This window comes from Cladophialophora psammophila (assembly GCF_000585535.1).
Source record: "Cladophialophora psammophila CBS 110553 chromosome Unknown aczJe-supercont1.31, whole genome shotgun sequence".
NCBI classification, from domain to species: domain Eukaryota; kingdom Fungi; phylum Ascomycota; class Eurotiomycetes; order Chaetothyriales; family Herpotrichiellaceae; genus Cladophialophora; species Cladophialophora psammophila.
Genome location: NW_006912952.1, coordinates 255,258 through 280,137, shown reverse-complemented (window position 1 = coordinate 280,137; position 24,880 = coordinate 255,258). Strand labels below are relative to the sequence as shown.

Genomic DNA, 24,880 nt, shown 5'->3' with positions numbered 1-24,880 from the left:
ATCTTCTCTATCGCAACAGTCACCATCAGCCTTCTAGCGACAGGATGGCTTCGATACCACCTCCGCCTCCGCCGGGATGGAGTGCTGGAGCGCCGCCTCCTCCTCCCGGCATGGCCCCCCCGCCGCCAGGTTATCGTCCGCCGGTCGATCCTCGAGTCGCAAAGTTTGCACAGAAGAAGAAAGAGTGGCTCCGCACGCAGCGCAATCGGTATGGCGAAAAGAGGAAGGGCGGTTTTGTGGAAACCCAAAAGGCAGATATGCCGCCGGAACATCTGAGGAAGATTGTCAAGGACATTGGAGACGTCAGCCAAAAGAAGTTCAGCAGCGACAAAAGAAGTTATCTGGGCGCGTTGAAGTACATGCCACATGCCGTGTTCAAGCTGTTGGAAAACATGCCCATGCCCTGGGAGAGCGCGAGGGAAGTCAAAGTATTGTATCATGTCAACGGATGCTTGACACTGGTAAATGAGACCCCACGAGTCATCGAGCCAGTCTTTCACGCTCAGTGGGCAACTATGTGGGTTTCGATGAGACGAGAGAAGAGCGACAGGAGGCATTTCAAGCGCATGCGCTTCCCCCCTTTTGACGACGAAGAACCACCGCTGTCATGGTCGGAGAACATCGAAGACGTGGAGCCTCTAGAACCCATTCAGATGGAGCTTGATGAGAATGAGGACGGCCCTGTCTACGAATGGTTCTACGATCACCGGCCTCTCCTGGATACGCCACATGTTAATGGCCCAAGTTATAAAACATGGAACTTGACACTGCCGCAAATGGCTACGCTTTACCGGCTTTCACACCAGCTCTTGAGTGACGTGGCGGATAAGAATTACTTCCACATGTTCGATCGTGAGAGCTTCTTTACAGCAAAAGCTCTCAACGTTGCCATTCCCGGTGGCCCCAGGTTTGAGCCTTTGTACAAAGATATTGATCCCAACGACGAAGACTTCGGCGAGTTCAACGCAATCGATCGAATCATCTTCCGTGCGCCAATACGGACGGAATACAGAGTCGCCTTTCCTTATCTGTACAACTCGCTGCCACGAAGTGTCAAACTCTCGTGGTACTCCCACCCTCAGGTTGTCTACGTAAGATCCGAGGATCCCAACTTGCCAGCGTTCTATTTTGATCCCGTCATCAACCCCATCTCTTCGAGGTCAGTAGCGCCAAAGAATATCACTACCAGCCACGAGGATGAGATTTTTGGCGAAGGCAATAACGAAGACGATGAGTTCGAGCTTCCAGGAAATGTTGAGCCATTCCTCGCGGATGAGGAATTGTACACCAGCGAGACAGCTTCTGCCATTGCATTGTGGTGGGCGCCTTTCCCATTTGATCGGAGGTCCGGGAGAATGGTTCGTGCCCAGGATGTCCCGCTGGTCAAGCAGTGGTATCTGGAGCACTGCCCCCCTGGACAACCAGTAAAAGTTCGAGTCTCTTACCAGAAGTTGTTGAAGACCTATGTTCTGAACGAACTGCATCGGAAGAAGCCCAAGGCCCAAAGCAAACAAGACCTCCTCAAGACCCTGAAATCCACCAAGTTCTTTCAGCAAACGACCATCGACTGGGTAGAGGCGGGCTTACAAGTTTGCCGGCAAGGGTTCAATATGCTCAACCTGCTCATTCATCGGAAAAACTTAACATATCTGCACCTGGACTACAACTTCAACCTTAAACCGGTCAAAACCTTGACTACCAAAGAACGCAAGAAGTCTCGCTTCGGCAATGCGTTTCACTTGATGCGAGAGATTCTGAGGCTCACCAAGCTTATTGTTGATGCTCAAGTTCAATACAGACTCGGCAATATTGACGCATTCCAACTGGCTGACGGCATTCTCTATGCTTTCAATCATGTCGGACAGTTGACGGGAATGTATCGTTACAAGTACAAGCTCATGCATCAGATCAGGTCTTGTAAGGACCTGAAACATTTGATCTATTATCGCTTCAACTCTGGTCCAGTTGGTAAAGGTCCTGGTTGCGGCTTCTGGGCACCAGCGTGGAGAGTGTGGCTTTTCTTCATGCGAGGCATCATTCCTCTTCTGGAGAGGTGGCTTGGGAATTTGTTGTCCAGACAGTTTGAAGGCCGTCACAGCAAAGGGGTTGCAAAGACGGTCACAAAACAACGTGTGGAGTCTCATTTCGACCTTGAACTCAGAGCGTCTGTCATGGCAGACCTGATGGATATGATGCCTGAAGGTATTAGGCAGAACAAAGTCAATACCGTACTTCAACATCTTTCCGAGGCGTGGCGATGCTGGAAGAGCAATATTCCTTGGAAAGTCCCGGGGTTACCAGCACCAATCGAGAACATCATCTTGCGATACGTCAAGAGCAAGGCTGACTGGTGGATTTCTGTGGCTCATTACAACCGAGAGCGGATTAGGAGAGGCGCAACCGTCGATAAGACAGTAGCCAAGAAGAACCTTGGTCGATTGACGCGACTGTGGCTGAAAGCTGAACAAGAAAGACAGCATAATTACATGAAAGATGGTCCTTATGTTTCTTCGGAGGAAGCTGTGGCTATTTACACGACTACTGTCCACTGGCTTGAGTCGCGGAAGTTCTCGCCAATTCCCTTTCCCAGTGTGTCTTACAAGCATGACACGAAGATTCTCATCCTGGCCCTAGAAAGACTCCGGGAGGCGTATTCTGTCAAGGCCAGGTTGAACCAGAGTCAAAGAGAAGAGCTTGCCTTGATCGAACAGGCGTACGATTCGCCAGGAACCACCCTCGCCAGAATCAAGCGTTTCTTGTTGACTCAACGGGCATTCAAAGAAGTCGGAATCGACATGAACGACAATTACAGCTCAATCAACCCGGTCTATGATGTTGAGCCAATTGAGAAGATCACAGATGCATATCTCGACCAATATCTCTGGTACCAAGCAGACACTCGACATCTTTTCCCATCCTGGGTTAAGCCTTCAGATTCAGAGGTCCCACCGCTGTTGGTCTACAAATGGGCCCAAGGCATCAACAATCTGACAAATGTTTGGGAGACCGCAGACGGAGAATGTAACGTCATGATCGAGACGCAGCTTTCCAAGGTCTACGAGAAGATTGATTTGACTTTGCTCAACCGGTTGCTTCGACTCATCATGGATCACAATTTGGCCGACTACATCACTTCGAAGAACAATGTCCAACTGAATTACAAAGATATGAACCACACAAATAGTTACGGCATGATTCGAGGCCTACAATTCTCAGGATTCGTCTTCCAGTACTATGGATTGGTCATCGACTTGCTTCTCCTCGGCCTTCAACGAGCTAGTGAGCTCGCCGGACCACCCCAGAGCCCGAACGACTTCTTGCAATTCCGAGACAGAGAAACAGAGACCAGACATCCTATTCGGCTATACACGCGGTATATCGACAAGATCTGGGTCTTCTTCAGATTTACCGCAGAGGAGTCGAAGGATTTGATCCAGCGCTTTTTGACCGAACAGCCAGACCCGAACTTTGAAAACGTGATTGGCTACCGGAATAAGAAATGCTGGCCTCGAGATTCTCGAATGAGGTTGATGAGACACGACGTCAATCTTGGCCGGGCCGTATTCTGGGATTTGAAGAACAGACTACCTCGTTCAATCACCACAATCGAATGGGACGACACTTTCGCGAGTGTCTATTCCCGGGACAATCCCAACTTGCTATTCTCAATGTGCGGCTTCGAGGTCAGGATCTTACCCAAGCTTCGAAATCAGAACGATGAGTTCCCGATCAAGGACAGCGTTTGGGCTCTCGCCAACAATGAGACCAAGGAGAGGACCGCGTATGCATTCTTGCAGGTCACCGAAGAAGATATCCAGAAGTTCAATAACCGCATAAGACAAATCTTAATGTCCTCGGGCTCTACGACGTTTACCAAGATCGCAAACAAATGGAACACGACATTGATTGCGCTGTTTACCTACTACCGAGAAGCTGCCGTGTCTACTGTCAACTTGTTGGACACCATTGTCAAGTGCGAGACGAAAATCCAGACTCGTGTCAAGATTGGTCTGAACTCTAAGATGCCTTCCCGTTTCCCTCCCGCTGTCTTCTATACGCCGAAGGAGCTTGGTGGTCTTGGCATGATCTCAGGGTCTCACATCTTGATCCCGACTAGTGACAAGCGATGGTCAAAGCAAACTGATACGGGTGTTACTCACTATCGAGCCGGCATGTCTCATGACGAGGAAACTCTCATTCCTAACATCTTCCGATACATCATTCCCTGGGAAGCCGAGTTCATTGATTCCCAGCGAGTCTGGACCGAGTACTCTCAGAAGCGGATGGAAGCCAATCAGCAAAATCGGAGACTTACTCTCGAAGACTTGGAGGACAGCTGGGATAGAGGTTTGCCGCGTATCAACACTCTGTTCCAGAAAGACAGAAGCACTCTGAGCTTCGACAAAGGCTTCAGAGCTCGCACAGAATTCAAGCAGTATCAACTGATGAAGAGCAATCCTTTCTGGTGGACGAGTCAGAGACACGACGGGAAACTGTGGAATCTAAACGCCTACAGAACCGACGTCATCCAAGCCTTGGGCGGCGTCGAGACAATTTTGGAACATACCTTGTTCAAGGCAACAGCTTTTCCATCCTGGGAGGGCCTTTTTTGGGAGAGAGCTTGTCTCGCCAACGGTACTATGCTGCTGCGCTATGATGGCTCTAGGATCGCCGTTGAAGATGTCGTGGAGGGAGATCTACTTCTGGGTCCCGACGGTGGTCCTCGTCGCGCATTCAACATCGTCAATGGAACAGATCGTCTATATCGTATCAAGATTGCGTCTCGAAAGGAGGATCTCGTTGTCACTCCAAACCACATTTTGGTCCTCCACCGTAAGAAGGACGACCCAGAAGATAATGTCTTCGACACCGTCGAAATGACGGCCCGTGACTTTGCGTCGCTCGACCGCATGGAGAGGACCAAATATCGCCTCTTCGGAAGCCCTGGTTTTGAGCTGCCAGAGCAGGCACCGCCAGTCAACGCATACTTTCTGGGGCTCTGGCTAGGAGATGGATCACGCAGCGAGCCTACGGTCTACAGCGACCATGAAACTGAAATCCGAGAATTTCTCGCTTCTCACGTGGCTGAACTCGACCTTCATTTTGTTGGCAAGACCAGAGTCGGAGCTCCAAGCCTTCCTCTCATGAATGGTGATTGCAGCAGCGACGACGACAGTGTCGAGTCTATCCCTGATAGTGACTTTAGTTGTGACGACGACAGTGTGGAGTCAATCACTGATGACTATCATGGCCGAGCGTCACGCTTTCAGTGTCAACGTGTTATTCGTTTGGAGGCTGGTCATCGGACTTACGGTGAGTTGCAGCCCGAAGAGGAGGAAGAGCTTGCCGACAGGATCGTTGGCAACTCCAACAAGTCCTTTGCTATAAACACGCTTCTCAACGCGCTCCGTGAACTTGGAGTTCTCGCAGAAGGGGCCACGGACTCCGAAGCCGGCAAAAAGCGCATTCCAGAAGTCTTTGTGAAGAATACAAGAGCTGTTCGCCTAGCCGTCCTTGCAGGGCTTCTCGACGGCGATGGCTGGTACGTTGACTCCGAGAAGATGTTTTGCTTCCAACGAAGTGAGCGCCGGCATTCTCGTCTTTTCTGGGATGTTGTTACTCTTGCACGCTCTCTGGGTTTCAGCGTATCGACTGAGCGGATCATGAAATGCAATCCTAATCACACGCAACAACTCCCTCAGCTTGTTGCCCAGATATCTGGCAATCTCGCAGAGATACCCTGTCTCGCGAGCAAGAAACCAGTCGAGCGTTTCATCCCACAAGCCCACAGCTTTATGATAGAGGATGTCTCCCTCGAGGCCGAGCCTACAAAATGGGCAGGTTTCCGCGTCGATAAAGACCAGCTTTATCTCCGCCATGATTACCTCGTGCTTCACAACAGTGGCTTTGAAGAGTCCATGAAATTTAAGAAGCTCACCAATGCCCAACGGTCCGGTCTGAATCAAATTCCGAATCGTCGTTTCACACTTTGGTGGTCGCCCACCATCAACAGGGCAAATGTCTACGTGGGTTTCCAAGTGCAGCTCGATTTGACCGGCATTTTCCTTCACGGCAAGATTCCGACTTTAAAGATAAGCCTAATGTGCGTGTTCCCCTCCATCAATATTACTATATGCTAACCAATGTTTTTAGCCAGATATTCCGTGCCCACTTGTGGCAAAAGATCCATGAATCTGTTGTCATGGATTTGTGTCAAGTCTTTGATCAGGAACTAGAGCAATTAGGCATTGAGACTGTTCAGAAAGAGACGATCCATCCTCGAAAATCTTACAAAATGAACAGCTCCTGCGCTGATATTCTGTTGTTTGCAAGCCACAAATGGAACGTCACTCGACCGTCTCTTCTTTTTGACACAAAAGATCAGATCGAGGCCACGACGACGAACAAGTTTTGGGTTGACGTCCAGTTGCGTTACGGGGATTACGACTCTCACGACATTGAACGCTACGTCCGAGCCAAATACCTCGACTACACGACTGACAGCATGAGCATCTATCCCTCAGCGACTGGGCTGATGGTTGCTATTGACCTCGCATACAATCTCTACTCTGCATACGGCCAGTATTTCCCCGGTCTGAAGGCTTTGGTGCAACAGGCAATGGCCAAGATCATGAAAGCAAATCCGGCGCTGTATGTGCTACGCGAACGTATCAGAAAAGGCCTCCAACTGTACGCCTCCGAAAGCACTCAAGAGTTCCTGAATTCTCAGAACTATTCGGAATTATTCAGCAACCAGACTCAATTGTTCATCGATGACACAAATGTTTATCGAGTCACCATCCATAAAACCTTTGAGGGCAATCTGACGACGAAGCCTATCAACGGCGCCGTTTTCGTGTTCAACCCGAAGACTGGACAACTATTCTTGAAGATCATCCACACCAGTGTGTGGGCTGGTCAGAAGCGTCTTGGCCAGTTGGCAAAATGGAAGACGGCAGAAGAAGTTGCTGCACTGATACGATCTCTACCTGTCGAGGAACAGCCGAAACAGTTGATCGTGACGCGTAAAGGTCTTCTTGACCCTCTTGAGGTTCATCTCTTGGATTTCCCGAATATTTCCATCCGAGCTTCAGAGCTCCAGTTACCATTCCAGGCAGCTATGAAGGTCGAAAAGTTAGCTGACATGATTCTGCAAGCCAAGGAGCCACAGATGGTCTTGTTCAATCTGTACGACGACTGGTTGAAGTCGATATCGTCGTACACGGCGTTTTCAAGGTTGATCCTCATTCTCCGCGCTTTGCATGTGAACACCGACAAGACGAAGCTGCTTCTCCGACCTGATAAGACTGTCATCACTCAGGCACATCATATCTGGCCCACTCTTTCGGACGAAGATTGGATCAAGGTCGAAGTTCAGCTTCGAGACCTTATCTTGAACGATTACGGCAAGAAGAACAATGTCAACGTTCAGTCTCTCACCAGCAGTGAAGTGCGAGACATTATTCTGGGCATGGAAATCTCGGCACCGTCGATGCAACGACAGCAAGCCGCAGAGATTGAGAAACAGCAACAAGAGCAGCAACAATTGACTGCGGTGACGACCAAGACCCAAAATGTCCGAGGCGAAGAGATCATTGTCACGACGACGTCGCAATATGAGCAACAGTCATTTGCCTCCAAGACTGAATGGCGAACGCGGGCGATCGCGACTTCGAACCTGAGGACGCGTGCGAACAACATCTACATCTCGAGCGACGACATTCACGAGTCGGACGAGTTGTACACGTATGTGCTCCCCAAAAACATTCTCAAAAAATTCATCACAATTGCCGATCTTCGCGTCCAAGTGGCTGGGTATCTCTACGGCTCGTCGCCACCGGACAATGATCAGGTCAAGGAAATCCGCACGATAGTGATGGTTCCCCAGGTCGGTTCCATACGCGAAGTACAATTGCCGCACCAAATTCCGCAAAACGAGTATCTCAAGACAATGGAACCACTTGGGATTATCCACACAGTCAGTGGTAATGAGATGCCATACATGAGTGCATCGGATGTGACCATGCATTCTCGCCTAATGGCTCAACATCCCAGTTGGGACAAAAAGACCATTACACTGACCGTGTCATTCACGCCGGGCTCGGTCTCCCTCAGCTCATGGGCCCTTAGCCCACAAGGATATACATGGGGCGCGTCGAACAAGGACACGCAGTCCGACAATCCGGCGGGCTTTTCGACTTCGTTTGGGGTCAAGACCCAATTGCTCCTGTCTGACAAGATCCGGGGCTACTTCCTGGTACCCGAGACGGACGTATGGAATTACAGTTTCATGGGGGCGCAGTTTTCGACCGTGGAGAAGAGGCCCGTGTATGTCAAGATTGACACGCCGCGACGATTCTATGATGATCTGCATCGGCCCGTGCATTTCAGCAGCTTTAATGAGCTGGAAGACATATGGGCTGATCGGGAGGATGCATTTGCTTGAAGGGCGGTGGTCATTGGGACATTGATGGGATTCATTTCCCGCTCAGCTGAGGGATGGAGGACATGGGCGGGTGAAAATTCAACAAGGAGTTACAGAGGCAAAAAGAGGAAGGTAATTTGTGCCCGGTGGTATGCTTGTAAGATAGGGACATGCACCCAGCCAAAAAGCATTAAGATGACATGACTGTCTATTATCAAAGCGAGAGGACAATGGGATACCCGAGGTTTGCCCCCAATCGTCAATACAATTACTGGTCCAGGAGTTGATCTGACCAGCGCGGATTGGATGTCATGCATTCATCCCTCCATCCTTGACCCTGACGCTTGAACCCCAGGTGTTTCAACATCTTCCCCAGGCTCCTTTTTGTTTTCCTACCATGAACTGCATTCATCTCTCCGTGGACTCCTTCATCGCCAAAAGAATCATGACCTGTGCGCTATTTGCTCCATTCACTACGGCGAAATTCCGCGTACAGACCCTACCAACCTCGTTTTTTTTTTGGGATACAGGTATTACATACTGGGTACTAACCGAATATCCATTCCGGGGTATTGGCATGCGTCCGATCAGCGAATGGCCTAAGTCCACCAGGTCCCCCTTTCCCTCACTTTTCCCTTGGCTGAACCGTGCAGGGAAAGGGCACCACGAGCGCGCGGATTACTAACTCATCAAAAAGTGGCTCTCGGCCCACGCGATTGCTGACCCTGTTCAAGCCCTGTTTTGCGTGCTCGGTTACCTCGTAGTAGTACAGTACATATCGCATGAAGAGCCAGGGCCAGGGACACTGACACTGACCCTCGACGCGCAAGCAATACCTACAGTCGATGCTCTTGCGAGGGCCTGGGGCTCACCGGGACACCGTACACCGGTACCCCGTACGCCGTACGCCGTCGATGTAGTCTAGGTATTCGCAAACGGCAGTAGTCAGTCCACCTTGTCCCTTTTCTCCTCTCTTTTCCAGTTCAACTGTTCAACAAGGTGGCTGTCGCCGGTCCATACTGGTCCCCAACTCGCCTCATTAACTGCCGTTCGCCGAAGCAGGACGCACCCCGTACGCGGTATCCAACGGCGCCCCTCCAGTTTCACAACTCTGCCTAGGAATGCATCCGTCTCCGTTGTCCCATGCCCTCGTCGTCCACCACGCTACAATGCAATGAAAAACCATAACATAAGAAGAGATGCCTCGACTCCATTTCGTGCAGGAATTACCCGTCGGCTCATCGAAGCGGGATAAGGAACTGGAGCGAGCAAAAGCCCGCTCGCACGCGGCCACGGTTTCGTATCAGAATCATCATCACGCACCCCGCCTTGCAGCACCTCTCTCTCATCCTCAGCCATGGCCTCCACCACAGCCCGAGAGACCGCAAACGCTGGAGGAGCAGGGTAGTGACCATGCCGGTGTTGGTGGCGGCCGGCGGCAGTCCCAGTTCATCGCCAGATCGGACGCTATTAACATGGGGCCCGGCCCATCTTGGGAGGTTGAGGCCAGCGGTGGTTCATCGTCCGACCCGGCTCTGTCCTTTTGTCAAGTTCAACCACAACATGGATTGCACACGCCGCCCCAATCGCCACAAGAGCGCAACTCAAATACACCTACGAATACGAGTCTGATCCAACCGTGGTCCACAAATGCCTTCGCACACCCGTCGTCCAACCAGGCCCTGACACCGCCCGACTCCACCTGGGCCGGGATTTGGTCGGAGGGCGACGGCGAGGACAATCCCAGCACCGAAGACGTGGAAGAAGTCAATTTCAACTACAACTCCTCGTCGACCCTCGACAGATTGTCATCTTCTTCGTCCTCCGCTGCATCGACTGCTCTCATCTTGCCACAGACGACGACGACGACCCCCCCTCGTCACAATGTCGTCTACCAAATCAACCCGCATGCTCAGACCACAGCACACATGAGGCCTTGGGCCACCAACATCAACAACCCGACGACGCCGACAACTCCGGCGTTTATCCCGCACGACCTGCTCGGCACGCGCGCCGACCCGTTCGACTGCATCCCGCGACGGCACGCCCACTCGCCGTCCGTCAACGCGGTCATCGACTACCACGCGCAGATCATGGCGCCCAACCACGCGCCCATCTACAAGATCTTCAACGTCACAAACGTCTACACGTCGTACTACTTTGAGCTGCTCACGCACCCGGACTTTCTGTACACGGGCGTCGCAAGCGTGCAGGCTATCATTGACCATCTGAGGCGACGACCCAACGACGCCCCGGGACCGAGCGAGAACGTCTTACGGCATATCGGGACGGCGATGGTGAGGTTGCGAAGGAGGTTGGGCCGCGTGCAGAGAGAGATGCGGGAGCAGGAGGAGGAGGAGCAGCGGAAGCGAGAGAAGGAAACACAGAGGAGGAGGTGGAGAAGGCCACGAGAGGAGTGGAAGGATGGTAACAATGTGAGTGTTGATATTGCTCCTGATAATGGTCATCAGCGCCGTGATGACGAGCTGGAGGAGGACTCCCCTGAACCTGCTGCCAAGAACAGAAGCAACAACGAAACCCTCGTTGACGACATGACAATCATGACCGTCCTCTTCCTCGCCGTGGTGACCCGCGCCATCAACGACCTGCCCTCGCACGAGATCCACAAGAGGACAATCGCCTCCCTCGTCGCCGCGCGGGGCGGGCTGCAGAGTCTGCACGGCCACGACGGCCTCGCGCGCTGCACGCTGATGCAGTGGGAGTCCTTCTGGGCGCTCAACACGGGGTCTAGTATTTTCCCGGAAGCCCGCCCTGCGTACCAGCCCGTGTATCCACCGGTCCAAATCCTTGCCTCCTCATCTTCTCCTCTGGGCCAGAAGGTCGCGTCGCTGCCGCTCGGGTTCCAGGCGCTGGCGCACCAAAGACGGCTCGCGCTGGACGTGCTCGAGGTCCTCTCCCGCACGGCCGAGGCACACACGGAGCAAATGAGGCACGGCACGATCGTCACGCCCAGCGACGTCTTTCGTACGAAGCCGCGGCGATTCCAGGATTTCTGGGAGGCGTGCACGTGCTTGGGCGCGCCGGACGAAGTGCACACGCGGCTTGCCGAGGACGGCGTGGCGGAGGAAGTGATGGTGCCGAATCTCGAGAAAATGATCGTCCTAGCCCTGTTGTTGTATTGTCTGCACACGTTCTCGCCCATGAGGGCCGTGACGGCCGTGTACAACGGCAGCAGGATGAAATTGACGACGGACGCGCCGCGACGCGTGAGACGAACATCTCTTTCTACTCCCACGCAAGCGTCCACGTCCCGACACCCCTCAAGCGGCAAAGATGCTGTCGCAGAGATCGAGAGCGAAGAATCCGTCCTCCTCTGGGTATGGTTCAACCTAGTCGACTCGTGGCGCGCCGCAAACGACACCTTACTCCCCCAGGGCCAGACACTCATGCGCGACCTGAGACGTCGGTTCCCCGCGGACACGGCGACGTGGGAAGGGTGCGAGGACAGATTGCGGCGCTTTTTCTGGAATGGGAAGTTTATTCGGCGGTGTCGCGCGTTTTGGTTCGTTAGTGAAAGCAAGAGGATGATGGAGAATGGATGATGATGACCATGACTATGAGCCATGAGCCATGAGCCATGAGCCGTCATTCATGTTTTCGCAATCTGTTGGTTGCATGTTGGTTGGATGGATACGTATGTGTGTTTGGAACCCAACCTTCCCCCTTTTTGGATCCTGGACACACACTCCTCCTCCTCGCTGACTGCAAAAGACTTTGGGCGCACAAAGGCACACTAGAGCTGCCTTCTGTGGAACGCTGAACATGGCAGCCATACCAAGTCCCCTGCATTTGGACTTGCCTTTGACAGGCTATTCTTGGTATTGTCGAGAACGACCTACCTACATGGTCAAGTGGTATCTAACCATTTTCCACTCGGGGCTTACCCGTCTAAGTATAGCACTGCCAACCGCTCATCATTGCCGCTCAGAAGATCAGGTTCGGATACCCCTCCATCGGTTCAGAATGATATGCATTCGCAAAGTCCGCCTCACTGATGGCGCCGTACGCGAACGCGTCTAGCGCCATGATCGGGTTGAAGTCTGATGGGTTGTACGTATGGGGATTATCCAAAGGCGAGCCTTGGTGGTGGTGATGATGCTGCTGCTGCCGATGATGCTGTCCCTGACGAGGATGCTGTGGCTGTGACTGAGATGTCTGAACGACATGCGTGTGCAAATTCTCAACGGGGATAAATTGGCTGCCTGCGGGAGGTGGCTTTACTTCTTCCTCTTCCACCTCGATCACGTAGCCCGTCCCGGTTGTCTGGGTTGTCTTCGCCGACGGGCTCGGCGGAAGTAGCCTTGCCTTCTGCACCTGCGTCTGCACCGCGACTGGCATGATGCTCCCTGTGGACGAACAGGGAGACTGTGGAATATGGTTGAACGCCGGCATGTCGCTGTAGAGCTCGGGAAACCTCTGGAAGATATCGGGCCCCATTGTCCAACACTTGATGTCCCTCAGTCGCTGATCAAAGATTGGGGAGAACTTGTACATGCCCGTCTCAATCTCCCGAGTATAGCAGTCTCGAAACTCATAAGGCCACAAGATCCGAAAGGATTTGCAGAATAAATGCCAAAAGTCGTTGCCGCAGTAGTCGTGTTCACTGAAGATGAACCGTTCCCGCACGCCTGGCCACGCAAAGTAGTCGATTGCGTAAGAGTGAGCGATCTTCTGGGACGGGCGACGCATGTACCATGGCGGGAGTCGTGCGTAGCGGTCGAAGGTCGACTCCGTGTGGAATTGCAACAGCGTGTGCATTGCGCGCAGGATTGCCAGACGTTCGGTGTTGGGACACATGGAGAACAGGGTCTCGTCGATGCGGCGCAGGATCTGCCATGAAGGGTGCAAAGGAGCTCGCTTTGCCACGGCGTCCCAACCCTCGATCAATGCGCGAATCGGCACGTCGTCGCACAGCTCATCAGATTCGGGGGCCATTTCTTCGTTCCATTCGAAGCGTTCGCTTAGCACTTCGTTTGCGTAGCTCCAGTAGTTTCCCCGCCAGACGGAGCGACGGCCAGGGCGACGGTCGTGGCAGCTGTTGCACGAGCAGGACCGTCGCGGGATCGCCCAGTTGTCGCTCCAACTGCACGGCATCGGGTTCTGTTCTTTCACAGCCTTGGATTGCACCATGACTTGAGTGGACGCATGGGCTCCATCGGCCTGCAAGGGCACCACTTCTGGGGCAAAGAGAAGATCCTGGGACTGCAGCGGCAAGCTTGGTGTCGGCGAGAAAGTGGCCAGGTCGAAATTCCTCGCCGGACTGGTGGCCGATGGCATCTCCAGGGGGTCGGGCTGGAAGGCCAGAGGAGCATCGTCTCGCGTAGGAGTAAGACTCGAACTTCGCCGCTCGACACTCCTGGCCTCTTCATAGGCCATTCTCGCCATGAGCACTGTGCTCTTGTCGTCCACCTCTTCCTCGACCGGCTTTGTCGGCTTGTGTATGTCCATTGCCTTTTGGATGTCCTTGAGGGTCTTGGCCATGAGGTCTCTCTCAGACTCCACCTCTTGTAACTGCTTCATCAGCGTGGCGATCTGACCGCTCGAATCCTGGCGTCGGAAATCCTCCACCAGGCCTTCGAGGTAGGCAATGCGGGACTTTGTGCGTTCGCGGGCTTGACGTTGGCATCGTCGGTCAATTTCCCGCTTCTTCAAGCGGCGGGACGAGACGCCCTGGGTGTCGGTGGTGTCGGGAGGTCGAGCGGTAGCATTGGCTCCCTGGCTGAGCGTAGTGGTATGCGTGGCCATGATCACGACAGGTGAGTTGTTGTCACACAGGTTGGCGCATGGGAGAGGGTTGCTGAGGTGGAAAGGATGGGATGGGGTGGGAAGAGTACTTCGTGGTACGTTCGTCCTGGCATGATGGTGGCCCAGAACAAGGATAAGCATGGAATGAGGCTTGCTCTCCCGAAGGCATTACTAACGCCGTTCCAAACATGAACGTCTCACGCGGAACCGCACCTAGACCCGACGGCGTGTCTTGTCACTGGCCAGAGAGACTCTGGTTCGGGGTTGCGGGGTGCGCGTACCTCGTTAGAGCTGAAGGAATGTCATCAGGCAAAGCCCCCAGTGTCGCCCAACAGGCACCAGAGGTGCCAAAACCCATTGGGAGCTAGTTAAAACTCTGCCTAATTGCATAGGTGCCTCCCTCGCTCCTTAGTGCCTAGGTCGGTAGCCAAGCCCCCGCGGAGAGGTGAAATTTCGGGGCTACTGGACCTCTAGCCTCTAGCCCAGGGTATCCCCCAGATGCCCCCAGAGGGGAGGAATACGAGATTCAGCAGTTCCTTCTGCCACCATCTGCTGCTGAGGGCTATCCAATTGGCCTCCAATTGGCCTCCGGTTGCCGGCTACTTTGGAGCTAGAAAACCACCTTCTCACCTTGATTGGTCTTCGGCTAGATGGATGGGATGGACAGGATGGATGCTTTTTCCAGCACTTGCCACTGTGGTGACAGTCGTGCGTGATGATGACCTCTCCTGCTCTGTTCGGGGATCAGAACTTGGAAGAACAGAAGCCACTGTTGGCGAGGCTGGGCCCCAGGCTCTTGTCCATTTCACAAAACAACCCCTGAACCAAACCTAGACTGCCTTCCTTGGTGTCTATCCCGAAGCCTTTGCATCCGTTCGGGTCGATCAAGGTACCCAGTACTCCGTAAACAGGCGTGGCCGCTTTTCGTCTAGATCCTTCAATCACAGCGGCGGCATTCGTCTAGTTCCCCACCAGTTAGACCCCCAAACAGCAAACTTATAGCCCCCAGGAGGGCAATCAAGCACTTCGGATCGCGCTCGTGGGTTCCAAGGCGTGGAGAAGGCGCTTCGGATTGTTGAAGAAAACTCGTCGCTCCAACTTCCGATACTTCGCATTGTACCAAACCCAACCCGATGAATCTGATGTGACGATCCATCCCGAGATCAACTGCAGCTTAATATGGCGCCTCCCGAACACCGTGCACTAGGACTTACCTTCCCAATCCTTATGCGTCACTGCCCTTTTGCCAGACAGTCGCTCAAACCTCGCATGTTGTGACAGTAAAGCATGTTCCTCGACTTAGGAAAATCTCCACGATTCAACCTCTTGATCTTCTCTGTGTTTGAGAGGAACGTTCTGTCTCGGCTTAGACGCAGCTATATCGTCAGGTTGGGAGGTCCTCTGGAAGCGTCATCGAGTTGACATATCTTTGCATAGTCCAAACGATTTGTGTGCCTTACTCTCCTCCTCTTCCATCGTCTTCACCATCACGTCAAGAAGACCTCACAAACTCGGCGAGACTACTGTTTTCGGTAGGGAATATATGCTCCGGCTCTGGAGCCTTCTCATTGGTGGCCTTGTGGGTTCGCGCAGCCTTAGCAGATAAGCATTAGTAAACATCTTTTGCTCCTCCACCTCGATGCATCATCGGTGCCTCCATCCTTTTGCCCTTCGTCTCATTACTCTAGGTCCTAAGTACTAGACTCGGTGTCCGATAATTGGCACAAATCATCAGATCCTCGCAATGTCCCTGTCTAGTTGTTGCGTTACTGGCTTCCGGTGGGATGGTACCCCGAAAGGCCATGAAACCACTCTTGCCGACAAAAAGGCCTATGTAACTGGCACCAACAAGGATGCCGCGGTTCTCATCGTCCACGACATATTCGGCTGGACCTTGAACAATACTCGACTGCTGGCTGACCACTACGCCGAGGAAGCGGACGTCACTGTGTATTTACCTGATTTGTAAGTGCTGATGACTGAATTAGCTGGCGTATTGCACGCACTGCCCACTACTCAGCGCTGTTCTCGCGCACATGGGCAAAGGCTCTCTGGCTTCGTTCCCAGAATTGCTGACGAATCCCTCTTCTTTGGCCTCCCCCTCCAGCTTCGCCGGCGAGATCGTCACTCCTGATCATCTCTTTGGATCTGGCGATCATGCATCGACTGGACCATTGGATGTGGGAGCTTTTATTGGTCGACACGGCAAGGACATCAGGCAACCGGAGATTTTTGCCTGTGCTGCCGCACTGAAAAAGGACCTAGGCTATAAAAAGGTCGGTGCAATTGGATTCTGTTATGGAGGTTGGGCAGTTTTTCGACTGGGAGCCAAAGGTCAGTTTTAATTCCCTTTCTCAGCCTTTTGGTTCTTGAGACCGGCTTGATGTGTGACTAACAGCATGGAATGGGCTGAAAAGGCAACAACCTGGTCGACTGCATTTCGACGGCGCACCCGTCTCTGCTCGAAAAAGCAGAGATCGACGCCGTCGGTTGCCCTACCCAGCTCCTCGCGCCAGAAGAGGATCCCACCTATACTCCAGAACTCAAAGAGTATTCTCTAAAGGTCCTGCCAACGTTGAATATCGACTACGATTACCAATATTTTGCCGGTTTAACCCATGGCTTCGCTACGCGAGGTGATACCGAGAATCCGACGCAGAAAAAGGGCTTAGAGCGGGCCAAGAATGCCGCTGTGTCTTGGTTCCGAGAATATCTTCATTGATGCCGTCGCCTCCGTATCATTTTGTACTCTTGGTGGAGAGCGTCCTACTGCTGCCACGCTCACTCGTTTGGCCTTTGCGCGAAATCCAGAACCCCCGATTGTACTGGCATTGCTCAGCTCGTATTGATGAGAGAACGTTCTTTGATCGGATGACCTGAGTTGAACTCTGAGGGCGAGCTGCTTTGTACGTTCAATTGATATTTTGTCTTCTCACACAGTCTTTTAGTTGGCGACTACAATCAGCAATCGAAGCATTCGAAAACAAAACGCCATTATCATTTCGAGCCTTGGGCTGAGCCTTGTGCTCTGCTCGCGGTACTTGTGCAAGCAATGACAACGTCTCTTGCTTGACAAAAGAACATTCGCCGATTTCATGTTTTGACATGTCCACTCGCTCTCCTATATTGCGACTCGCCGGCATCAAACCCTCGGACTCTCTTGATTGGATCAAATAAGTGATGAGGGATTGTCGGAATGGAGATCCGCATGCAATGAACCCCACAAAACGGATTCAAAACCATGGAAACGAACCCCTTTCGTTTGTTTCATCCACCCGGCCTGCGTCTCTAAGTGAAAGCTACCTTACATAAACTCAGCATTCTTTCAATGCGGACCATCGTGGCATGGTCCCCAGCAGTACAGAATGATGCACTTATGCGAACGACAGGCACCCATGGTCCGAACCAGCTGAACTCGTGATATATATGACTGCCTCGTGTGCAGCGCAAACATCTGGCTCTTCACGCCGCAGCTCGCGTGGAGATATAGAAAGGGATCGTGGTCTGCTGTCCGGGGGAGGGTGACCCTTTCGACCCAAACCTGCACACGGGTTTCGATCCTCAAGCAAACAATATGTCCCGCGACATCTACATCCCTGCTGCGACGGCAACACTGGCCGCTCTATCATGGAATGCATTCTGTTCAATGCCGGGTTTCAAGAAGAAAGTAAGCAAAATCATTGATCTTAAGCTCAAATTCAATCACCACCCACTCAGCTCACGTGCTTGTTGCTATGTAAGGGGAAAGCACGGGGCTCGGCGACATTGACAAATACCCGAGCCGTTGACGGGTCTCGCAAGTCCGTGGACTCGAGAAAGCTCATCATTCCACCCCAGGGGCTAGCATTTTCAGTCAACTAAAGGAAGGGAGGGGGAATAGAGGTAGCTAACCCAAAGCTATCCGCGCCAGGCCGGTGGTGTGTGCAGGAAAGAAACTCGTATAAGGTGCTACACAAGGTCGAAGCATAGACCCTGAGTTCGAAGATATCTCGGGGGTAGGTTGCGCCTCGTCTCTTCCACTTCTCATCCTCTCCCTTTAGATTCGTCCCCCTTCATTCTTGCCCATGGTGCGCGAAAGCAACGAAGGCCTTCTAAACTCTGGCCCTTTGTCTCCCGTCTCTGTCCAGATGTGACATGTTTGGGTTAACCATCGCCAGAGTCCGGGGTAAATACCATATTGAAAGACGACGACTAAGAAGACGACGACCAAGACACCTGGCAATCCGGTCTATAACCGCTCTTTCCCCGCCATCCGGCAAGATACATGCAACAGCTCCTGGAATATTCCTCCTCGCTGGGCTCCAAGAAGATAAAGAACAATTGACATGTCCCGTCTCGACGACCGCCGCCTCTCACGACATTCACCGAATAACCCCTTTAGAGCCTCCACCTGTGAAGTGCTTCTGAGACGTCAAGGGACAGCTAACTGATTACCTACCCTTGAGTTACTTGCTGTGGGATATACCTAGTTCGTACCGCGCATATTCATCGCCACCCCGAGTTTCCTTTGAGAAAGCAGGACGGACAAGACGTCGCGTTTAGCTGCTATTCTAGTCAAACATGAGCGAATCCCGGGATCTAATATCGGAAGCGAGGACACCGTAATATGTAGTATCCACTATCCAGGGAAGAGAACGTCCTCACCACGTAGGTAAGTAGGTAGGTAGGACTTGCTTCAGGTGCAAAAGCCAAACCGCATCACAGTCCAAAACTCGAACTCGAGTGTCCACATTCCCTGCTTCTATCCACTTCTTGTTTCTCTTGTATTCTTAAGTCCCCATCCCCCTTCTTGGACTCGGGGGGCTAGGTAAGGGGCGAATCGTGCATCGATATGGCTTTTGCCCGTCGTGTCTTGGACAATGGGGCAGGGGGGCGGCAAAGGTAGAAGGAGGGTAGGTAGGGGAAGGTAAATATATAGGTATATACATAGCCTAGGTAGGTACACGGGTATAGAGGGATATATATATATATATATAAGCCGCATACGATAAGTGGCGGCGAAAGACTCTCTGAGACTCTACGCTGTTCAACGAATGCCCCAAGAGGCAGCATACATCTTGATGACGGTAACCTGGGGACACGGCGACGAACGGAAGCTTGAGACTTCCAACTCCAAGGTATCACCAATGCCGACAGACACGACTGTCATATCTGGCAGCACATTATGTACCTGCCTCCTGGGCATGCAGCAGTATCTCCCCAGCGTTCAAAACACGTAGACACTGCCTTTCCATTCGTAGCATCCACACACAGACACACACAGACACACAGGTATGCGCACGTGCATTGACATCTCGGAGGTTATCGACACCAGACTCATCACCCTGTATATATAGGTAGGGAGGTAAGGAGTCGCTGCTCGTTCTCAGCGGACTGACTGTCCTCGGTGATCTCTCTCTAATGTTTCTCCCCCCCCCTTTTTTTTTTCTCCGAGCTTACGGTCGTCCTAGTCGTCGTAAGGTGCAGTCAGTGAGAATAAAATTGACAGCGTCAGCGAGTACGTGAGCGGGCTCAACTCAGTCCAGCTCAAAACACCACGCCCGCGTCACTCTAACTCACCCTTTCATTTCATTTCGTTTTTCCATCCTGGTCTCAATAAATTTTCGGAGAATGGGACGAACCCGCAGACAGACAGACCAACCACGATATCAGAATCTGCTCGCCAAGGGCTAAAACCCAAGGACTGCCCTGCAAGAGGTAACATATCCATGTGGGATGTGGGATGTGGGATGTAATATGTATAACGAAAGGCAAACTGCAGACTCGGGTGGAAATCAAAGTTGAAAGTGAGCATCACCGCGACTTGCAGTTCCGGGCATGAGAGAGGTTGGCGGCTGAGTTTTCCAAATCCGAACGCGAATCGGTGCAAGGGCTTTGCTCATGAAGGAGGGCGCAGACAGATAGATAGATAGGTAGGTAGGTAAGTAAGTAGGTAGGTGGGTAGGCAGATAGGGTAGCTGGTAATCTGCATAGACTGAGTGCGTTCATCATGTCCTTCTCTTCTTTTATCCTTTTTCGAGACCTGAGTGAGATGTACATACATACTCGACCTCCACGCCATCCACCCATCCAAGCAAAGGCGAGAGCAGTGAGCCTCGTGCCTTTCCACCACCGATGATCAACTGTTGACGACTAATTCCTGCCATGACTCAACTGGCCCCTAGTTTCAATGTCAACAATCCACTTGCTGGCCCCCCGCCCCCGGGGGGGTATCGAGAAAAACTCAGCCCTTGCTGAAGACGGCCTGCTACCAAGACTAAGAGCCACCATCAGACGGACGCGCAGACCCTAGTATCGCGAATAGGGAGACATGGAATACCTGTGGGGCGGAAGCTGGCCGCGACAACCAGACGGGGCGATGCAAGACAGCGGCACCAGACACAAAAAAGGTGAAACTACTGGGGTCAGATCTTGAGGGAAATACTAAGCCTATTAACTAGCTAGGTATGTTCGAGGGGGGCCTGGACAGGAGATAGACGTGGACGGAACAAAGCGAGAGGGAACAGCCAGGAGCAAACTGAGTAGAGCAAAAAGAAAACGACAACGTTCTGGCGCCACTGGGATTTAATATGGCCCTGCCAATCTGGAGGCATACAAGTAGGAGACTCTCGAGCGAGAGGGAAAGCACCCGTACACCATTCCTTCCAAGTTGCAACGTCCTGTCGTCCATTCCAGCACTTGAGCCAGATGTTCTGTATGTATCATATGCTGATAACCCCGTGTCCAGATCTCCCCAATGAGCAAATGCTTTGTCTGTGCACCGTGTCGCCCTCGCTTTGCAATGCTTCACCATCCGAAATGACCTGCGGTATACCCTTGAGACTCGAGAGCAATGCCATGGGCTATCCATATGCCTGCAATATTCCATTTCCACGACAATCTGTAAGAAAACAGTTTCATAAAAAGAATGAGTATGTGGGTAGTCAAAGGGAAAGGGGGGAGAAAGCAACCTCCTCGTTTAGCGTCGGCGTTGAACAGTCTGCCAACCATCCGAATCGGTACCCTTCCTGACACGGGGGCCTGCGCCTGGAATAAATTTGGCAGCATTGGGGTTGTAGGAACGGCCACTCGATCCAGACTTTGCACTGTTGCTGCGATCTCGAGGACCTGGGGCGGGGTAAGGAATTTGAGTGATCAAGTTCATGGGACGTTCGCATGGGTCATGAGAAAACCCAACCTGGACCTCTTGGTAAGGACCCGGTCTCCTCGATCGACGAAGAAACTCGTCTCGGACAATGCGGGCAATGACAGTCGATGAAAAGACGGCGGTGGCTAAGGAATGACGGTCAGACCAGCAAGAGGGTAGGGTGTGTGCCGACTTACCATTGCCAGTGTTGAACAGCCATACCAACTCGACGTTGTGTCGACCGACAAGCTCGGCCAAGTCCCTCCTGAATCTCTCCTCGGTCAAACCATTGGTGAAGAGTTGCTGACGGGCAAAGGTCAAGCGGCGGCGCTCGTTGGTGGGAGGTTGCATGCGAACGAGGTCTTCGTTCTCGGGATACGGCTCGCCATACTTGACCTCATGGCCTTTTCCGAACAAGCCAAGACCATAGTCATGAACTGCTTCAGCTTCTTCGTTCATGAAGATCATGGCTGCGCCGGCGTACTGGAAGATGACGCAGACGGCCTCATATTGCTCCACGTATGCCATGGAAAAGATGGCACCGGTGCTGATTCGTTCCGTCACCATGCTCAAGGGCTTATCTTTGGACCAGCCATAGATCCATATGCAGCGGAAGTCCTCCTCCCGCGGCGGGCCCTTGTTCGGCGAGTCCTGCTCGGTGATGTGTCGCTTTAATCCATCAGACGGTCCAAACTTGACCAAACGATTGTTGCTCGGGATGTCGGTTGCAGCGACCGCTGCCCAAGTGGACGAAGTATTGGGTCTTGCCACAGCACGACCGGCACTGCCGTTTTGGGGGAGTAGTTGAGCTTTGGCGACAGGGATGGAGTTCATGTGGAATTTGTCCATAGACCAAGGGGCCGTGGTATGATTGAACGTGTCAAGCATGGAGTGGACGTCGCGTGCGATGCCATTCGCTGCTTCATTTTCACCTTCGCCTCGCAGCTGTTGCATGATTAGTCCAGCGTGCTGCAACATGGGAAGAGCCGTCCCTTACATGCTCCACCACCCTGTTCAAGTGGTTCAGCGCATCCGCCATAACATCGCTGACATGGAGAGGGTCGTTTCCGATTGCCATAATGTCCTGTGTTGATGCCTGATTAGTCCGGTTTCGCCTTCGCCTTGCGCGGGATTTGGAGGGCACCAAGGTACCCAGGATGGGAGGGAGTGTGAGAGATATTGTGTTCAAGAAGGGCAAGGGGAGGGAGGGGGGTTCACCAACTTCAGAATCGTCACTACTGGCGTCACTGTAGATGAGGGAAGGAGAGTAGATGGGGATGGTGGAGGGGTGGCCAAGGCTGCGCCAGGTTGGGCTGGAGGTGGAGGTGGAGGAGGACGAGGAGTATCTGGAGAGCATCATGGCGAGGGAGGAGGGAGCAGGGAGCAGAGAGCAGAGAGCAGAGAGCAGAGAGCAGAGAGCAGGGAGCAGGGGGCAGGGAGCGAGAAAAGATGTTTCTGATCTGATCTGATCGCCTGTGAAGGGGTCCGGCAGACGGGTGAGTAAAGTGTTCAATAGACCTTCTCCGGGAGTCTGAGGCAGTCACTTCACTTTGGATCAGGGCAGGTTCTGGAATCTGGTGCTGGGATGCCTGCAAACAAAGAAGTGACAAGGCAAGCAAGGGGAAGGCTCCCGCTACAGATCAGAGACAGCAGCGCGTGGCGGGAGTCGTGGCGGATATGGGCATCAACTTCAAGCAGCAGCTACCCGAACCAAAACCAAAATAAAAAGGGCGGTTGTTTCTTGTATCTTGCAACTTCAAGCTCCGAGAGAGAACTCTGAATGTGTGCCAATTTCGAGAGGGTGAGTTTGCTTGCTCCTGCCAGCTTCGGTGGGAATCTCTTCCCATTTGTACTGTATGTTTGCTGCTCCAACCTCCAAACTGGTCCCTTGCTCCTCCAAATGCTCCATTCATAGCTCCACACCGCACACACACCAGGACCCATGGTTCATTAGGTCCGTCCATTAAGGTCCTCGGTCCATGGAAATCTGGATCTCTCTTCGCTTCGATAACACCAACCTGCAGATAAGACCCGGAAATATCAGACATAGTGCTCGTAAACCACAGCCAAAGCCAAAGCCAAAGCAACGCTGTGAGAACCTACAAAAGTTATCACATGTGTCCCCCCCCCGTCCCTGATCCATAATATTTCTTTTCTCCTTCCATTCGTGGCCTCTCGAGCCCTTCAGCGCCGCCAGAACGCCATTCTGATGCCCAACTCCCGACCCAATGCCCGTCGTGCCTCGACCGTCCTGGTCATGGCATCTCGATTTTCGTGGGCACGGCGAAGGAGATATTTCATGCATTCCCCCATCTTGCCCCAAACCAAATACTTATATGCCTTGGGAACCTCCACGCCGCTGTTGTCGTTGTTGTTGTGTGGCGCTAGACGGGTCCTTGCCCGCTGTACCACCTCATAGCTGACGTTATCCGCCATCCCCATCAATTGGCCATATGCGAGCTCGATCCGGGCTTCGCCAGTGCGCGCTTGTTCGTCTCGAAGTTCGCTGGCTAGTCTCACCGATTCCGCATTGTGGGTGGCGAGCACGAGAGCTACCCGAGGGAACTCCGTGCATCCTGCCTCCACCGGCTGCAGGATGCCCTGGTATCGCTGTTGCAGGATGCTCTTCGCGATGCCGTTGTAGCATTTGTGGGTCTCTTCGATGGTTCCCCAGAACAGCTCTCGGGAATCGCTGCCCATATACGCCCCTCGCACCAGCTTCACACCGAGGACGAAGCCTTCTCGTCGAGCTAGCTCAAGATGGCTGGCTAGATTTTTGGGAGTCCTTTTAGCATAAGCTTGGTAGGTACCGTATACCAACGCTCGTTCTCTGTTGTATCTCTTTGCGAAGTACATTGTCCAGTTGTCGATACCTTGCTGCAACGATGCCTGTTCGGCATCGAACAGGAGCCCGACACCCTTCTCCTGAGCTCGCTGGCAGATGTCGTGCACTGCCTCCTCGAACTCTGCAGAGCACGCGATTGTGGCCTTCAGATGTCGAAGCGCTTGGCGTCCAGCTCCGGTGAATTTGAGTGCGACGAAGTCGCCCTTTTGCGTAAGGTCCACCGTATCAATGGTGTTCTGTCTCCATGTGGCAATTTCCTCGGCATCGATTTGTGCTTGTTCTGCTGCATTCTTGGGCACATCCAACCCATCGGCCTCTTCTTTACTGAGGACCACCTCTTTTGCGTGGCCCAGTATTACTCCTTTGAACCCACTGTTCTTCAAGCTTGCAATTGTGCTTCGAACCTCTGACGGCGTCTCTCCAGCACAGAACTGGGCATAAAAGGTGCGCTTCAGGAGAGAGTGGAGAATCGGATTGCGGTCAGGGTTGAACAAAGGCGACTTTGTATGAGCGAGAAAGGTCATGGCGGCTAATGAAGGACGGAGCAGAAGCGGAATGGATGATATTGAGGTGATGATATAAGATCGCACCAGAGACTGCAAGGGAACGCATGCTAACGGTCTGGGGGAATGCATGTCTGAGGGTGGCGTATCGGTCTCTGCGGCATCGTAGGCTGTGGATGTTATGTTGCGTCGTGTATGCGCTTTGCGATGTTGGT

At 52.8% G+C, this 24,880-nt stretch overlaps 6 protein-coding genes across 6 annotated transcripts; 3 read left to right on the top strand and 3 right to left on the bottom strand.

Annotated features, from left to right (window-relative positions):
* Positions 1 to 44: 44 nt before the first annotated feature.
* Positions 45 to 8,446, top strand: A1O5_12154 (uncharacterized protein; the record flags this gene model as incomplete). The annotated part of the gene is made up of 2 exons (XM_007752723.1): positions 45 to 6,103; positions 6,154 to 8,446. The coding sequence occupies 2 exons, from the start codon at positions 45 to 47 to the stop codon at positions 8,444 to 8,446; spliced, it is 8,352 nt and encodes a 2,783-aa protein (XP_007750913.1).
* A 1,178-nt stretch (positions 8,447 to 9,624) lies between these two features.
* A1O5_12153 (uncharacterized protein) lies at positions 9,625 to 11,988 on the top strand (the record flags this gene model as incomplete). The annotated part of the gene is made up of 1 exon (XM_007752722.1): positions 9,625 to 11,988. One exon carries the CDS (start codon positions 9,625 to 9,627, stop codon positions 11,986 to 11,988), a length of 2,364 nt encoding a protein of 787 aa, XP_007750912.1.
* A 382-nt stretch (positions 11,989 to 12,370) lies between these two features.
* On the bottom strand, positions 12,371 to 14,191 carry A1O5_12152 (uncharacterized protein; the record flags this gene model as incomplete). Its single annotated transcript, XM_007752721.1, has 1 exon — positions 12,371 to 14,191. One exon carries the CDS (start codon positions 14,189 to 14,191, stop codon positions 12,371 to 12,373), a length of 1,821 nt encoding a protein of 606 aa, XP_007750911.1.
* A 1,744-nt stretch (positions 14,192 to 15,935) lies between these two features.
* A1O5_12151 (esterase/lipase) lies at positions 15,936 to 16,913 on the top strand (the record flags this gene model as incomplete). The annotated part of the gene is made up of 3 exons (XM_007752720.1): positions 15,936 to 16,156; positions 16,299 to 16,525; positions 16,609 to 16,913. The coding sequence occupies 3 exons, from the start codon at positions 15,936 to 15,938 to the stop codon at positions 16,911 to 16,913; spliced, it is 753 nt and encodes a 250-aa protein (XP_007750910.1).
* Positions 16,914 to 21,149: 4,236 nt separating this feature from the next.
* A1O5_12150 (uncharacterized protein) lies at positions 21,150 to 22,395 on the bottom strand (the record flags this gene model as incomplete). Its single annotated transcript, XM_007752719.1, has 3 exons — positions 21,150 to 21,463; positions 21,515 to 22,262; positions 22,315 to 22,395. The coding sequence occupies 3 exons, from the start codon at positions 22,393 to 22,395 to the stop codon at positions 21,150 to 21,152; spliced, it is 1,143 nt and encodes a 380-aa protein (XP_007750909.1).
* Positions 22,396 to 23,501: 1,106 nt separating this feature from the next.
* Positions 23,502 to 24,686, bottom strand: A1O5_12149 (uncharacterized protein; the record flags this gene model as incomplete). Its single annotated transcript, XM_007752718.1, has 1 exon — positions 23,502 to 24,686. One exon carries the CDS (start codon positions 24,684 to 24,686, stop codon positions 23,502 to 23,504), a length of 1,185 nt encoding a protein of 394 aa, XP_007750908.1.
* Between the last annotated feature and the right edge of the window lie 194 nt (positions 24,687 to 24,880).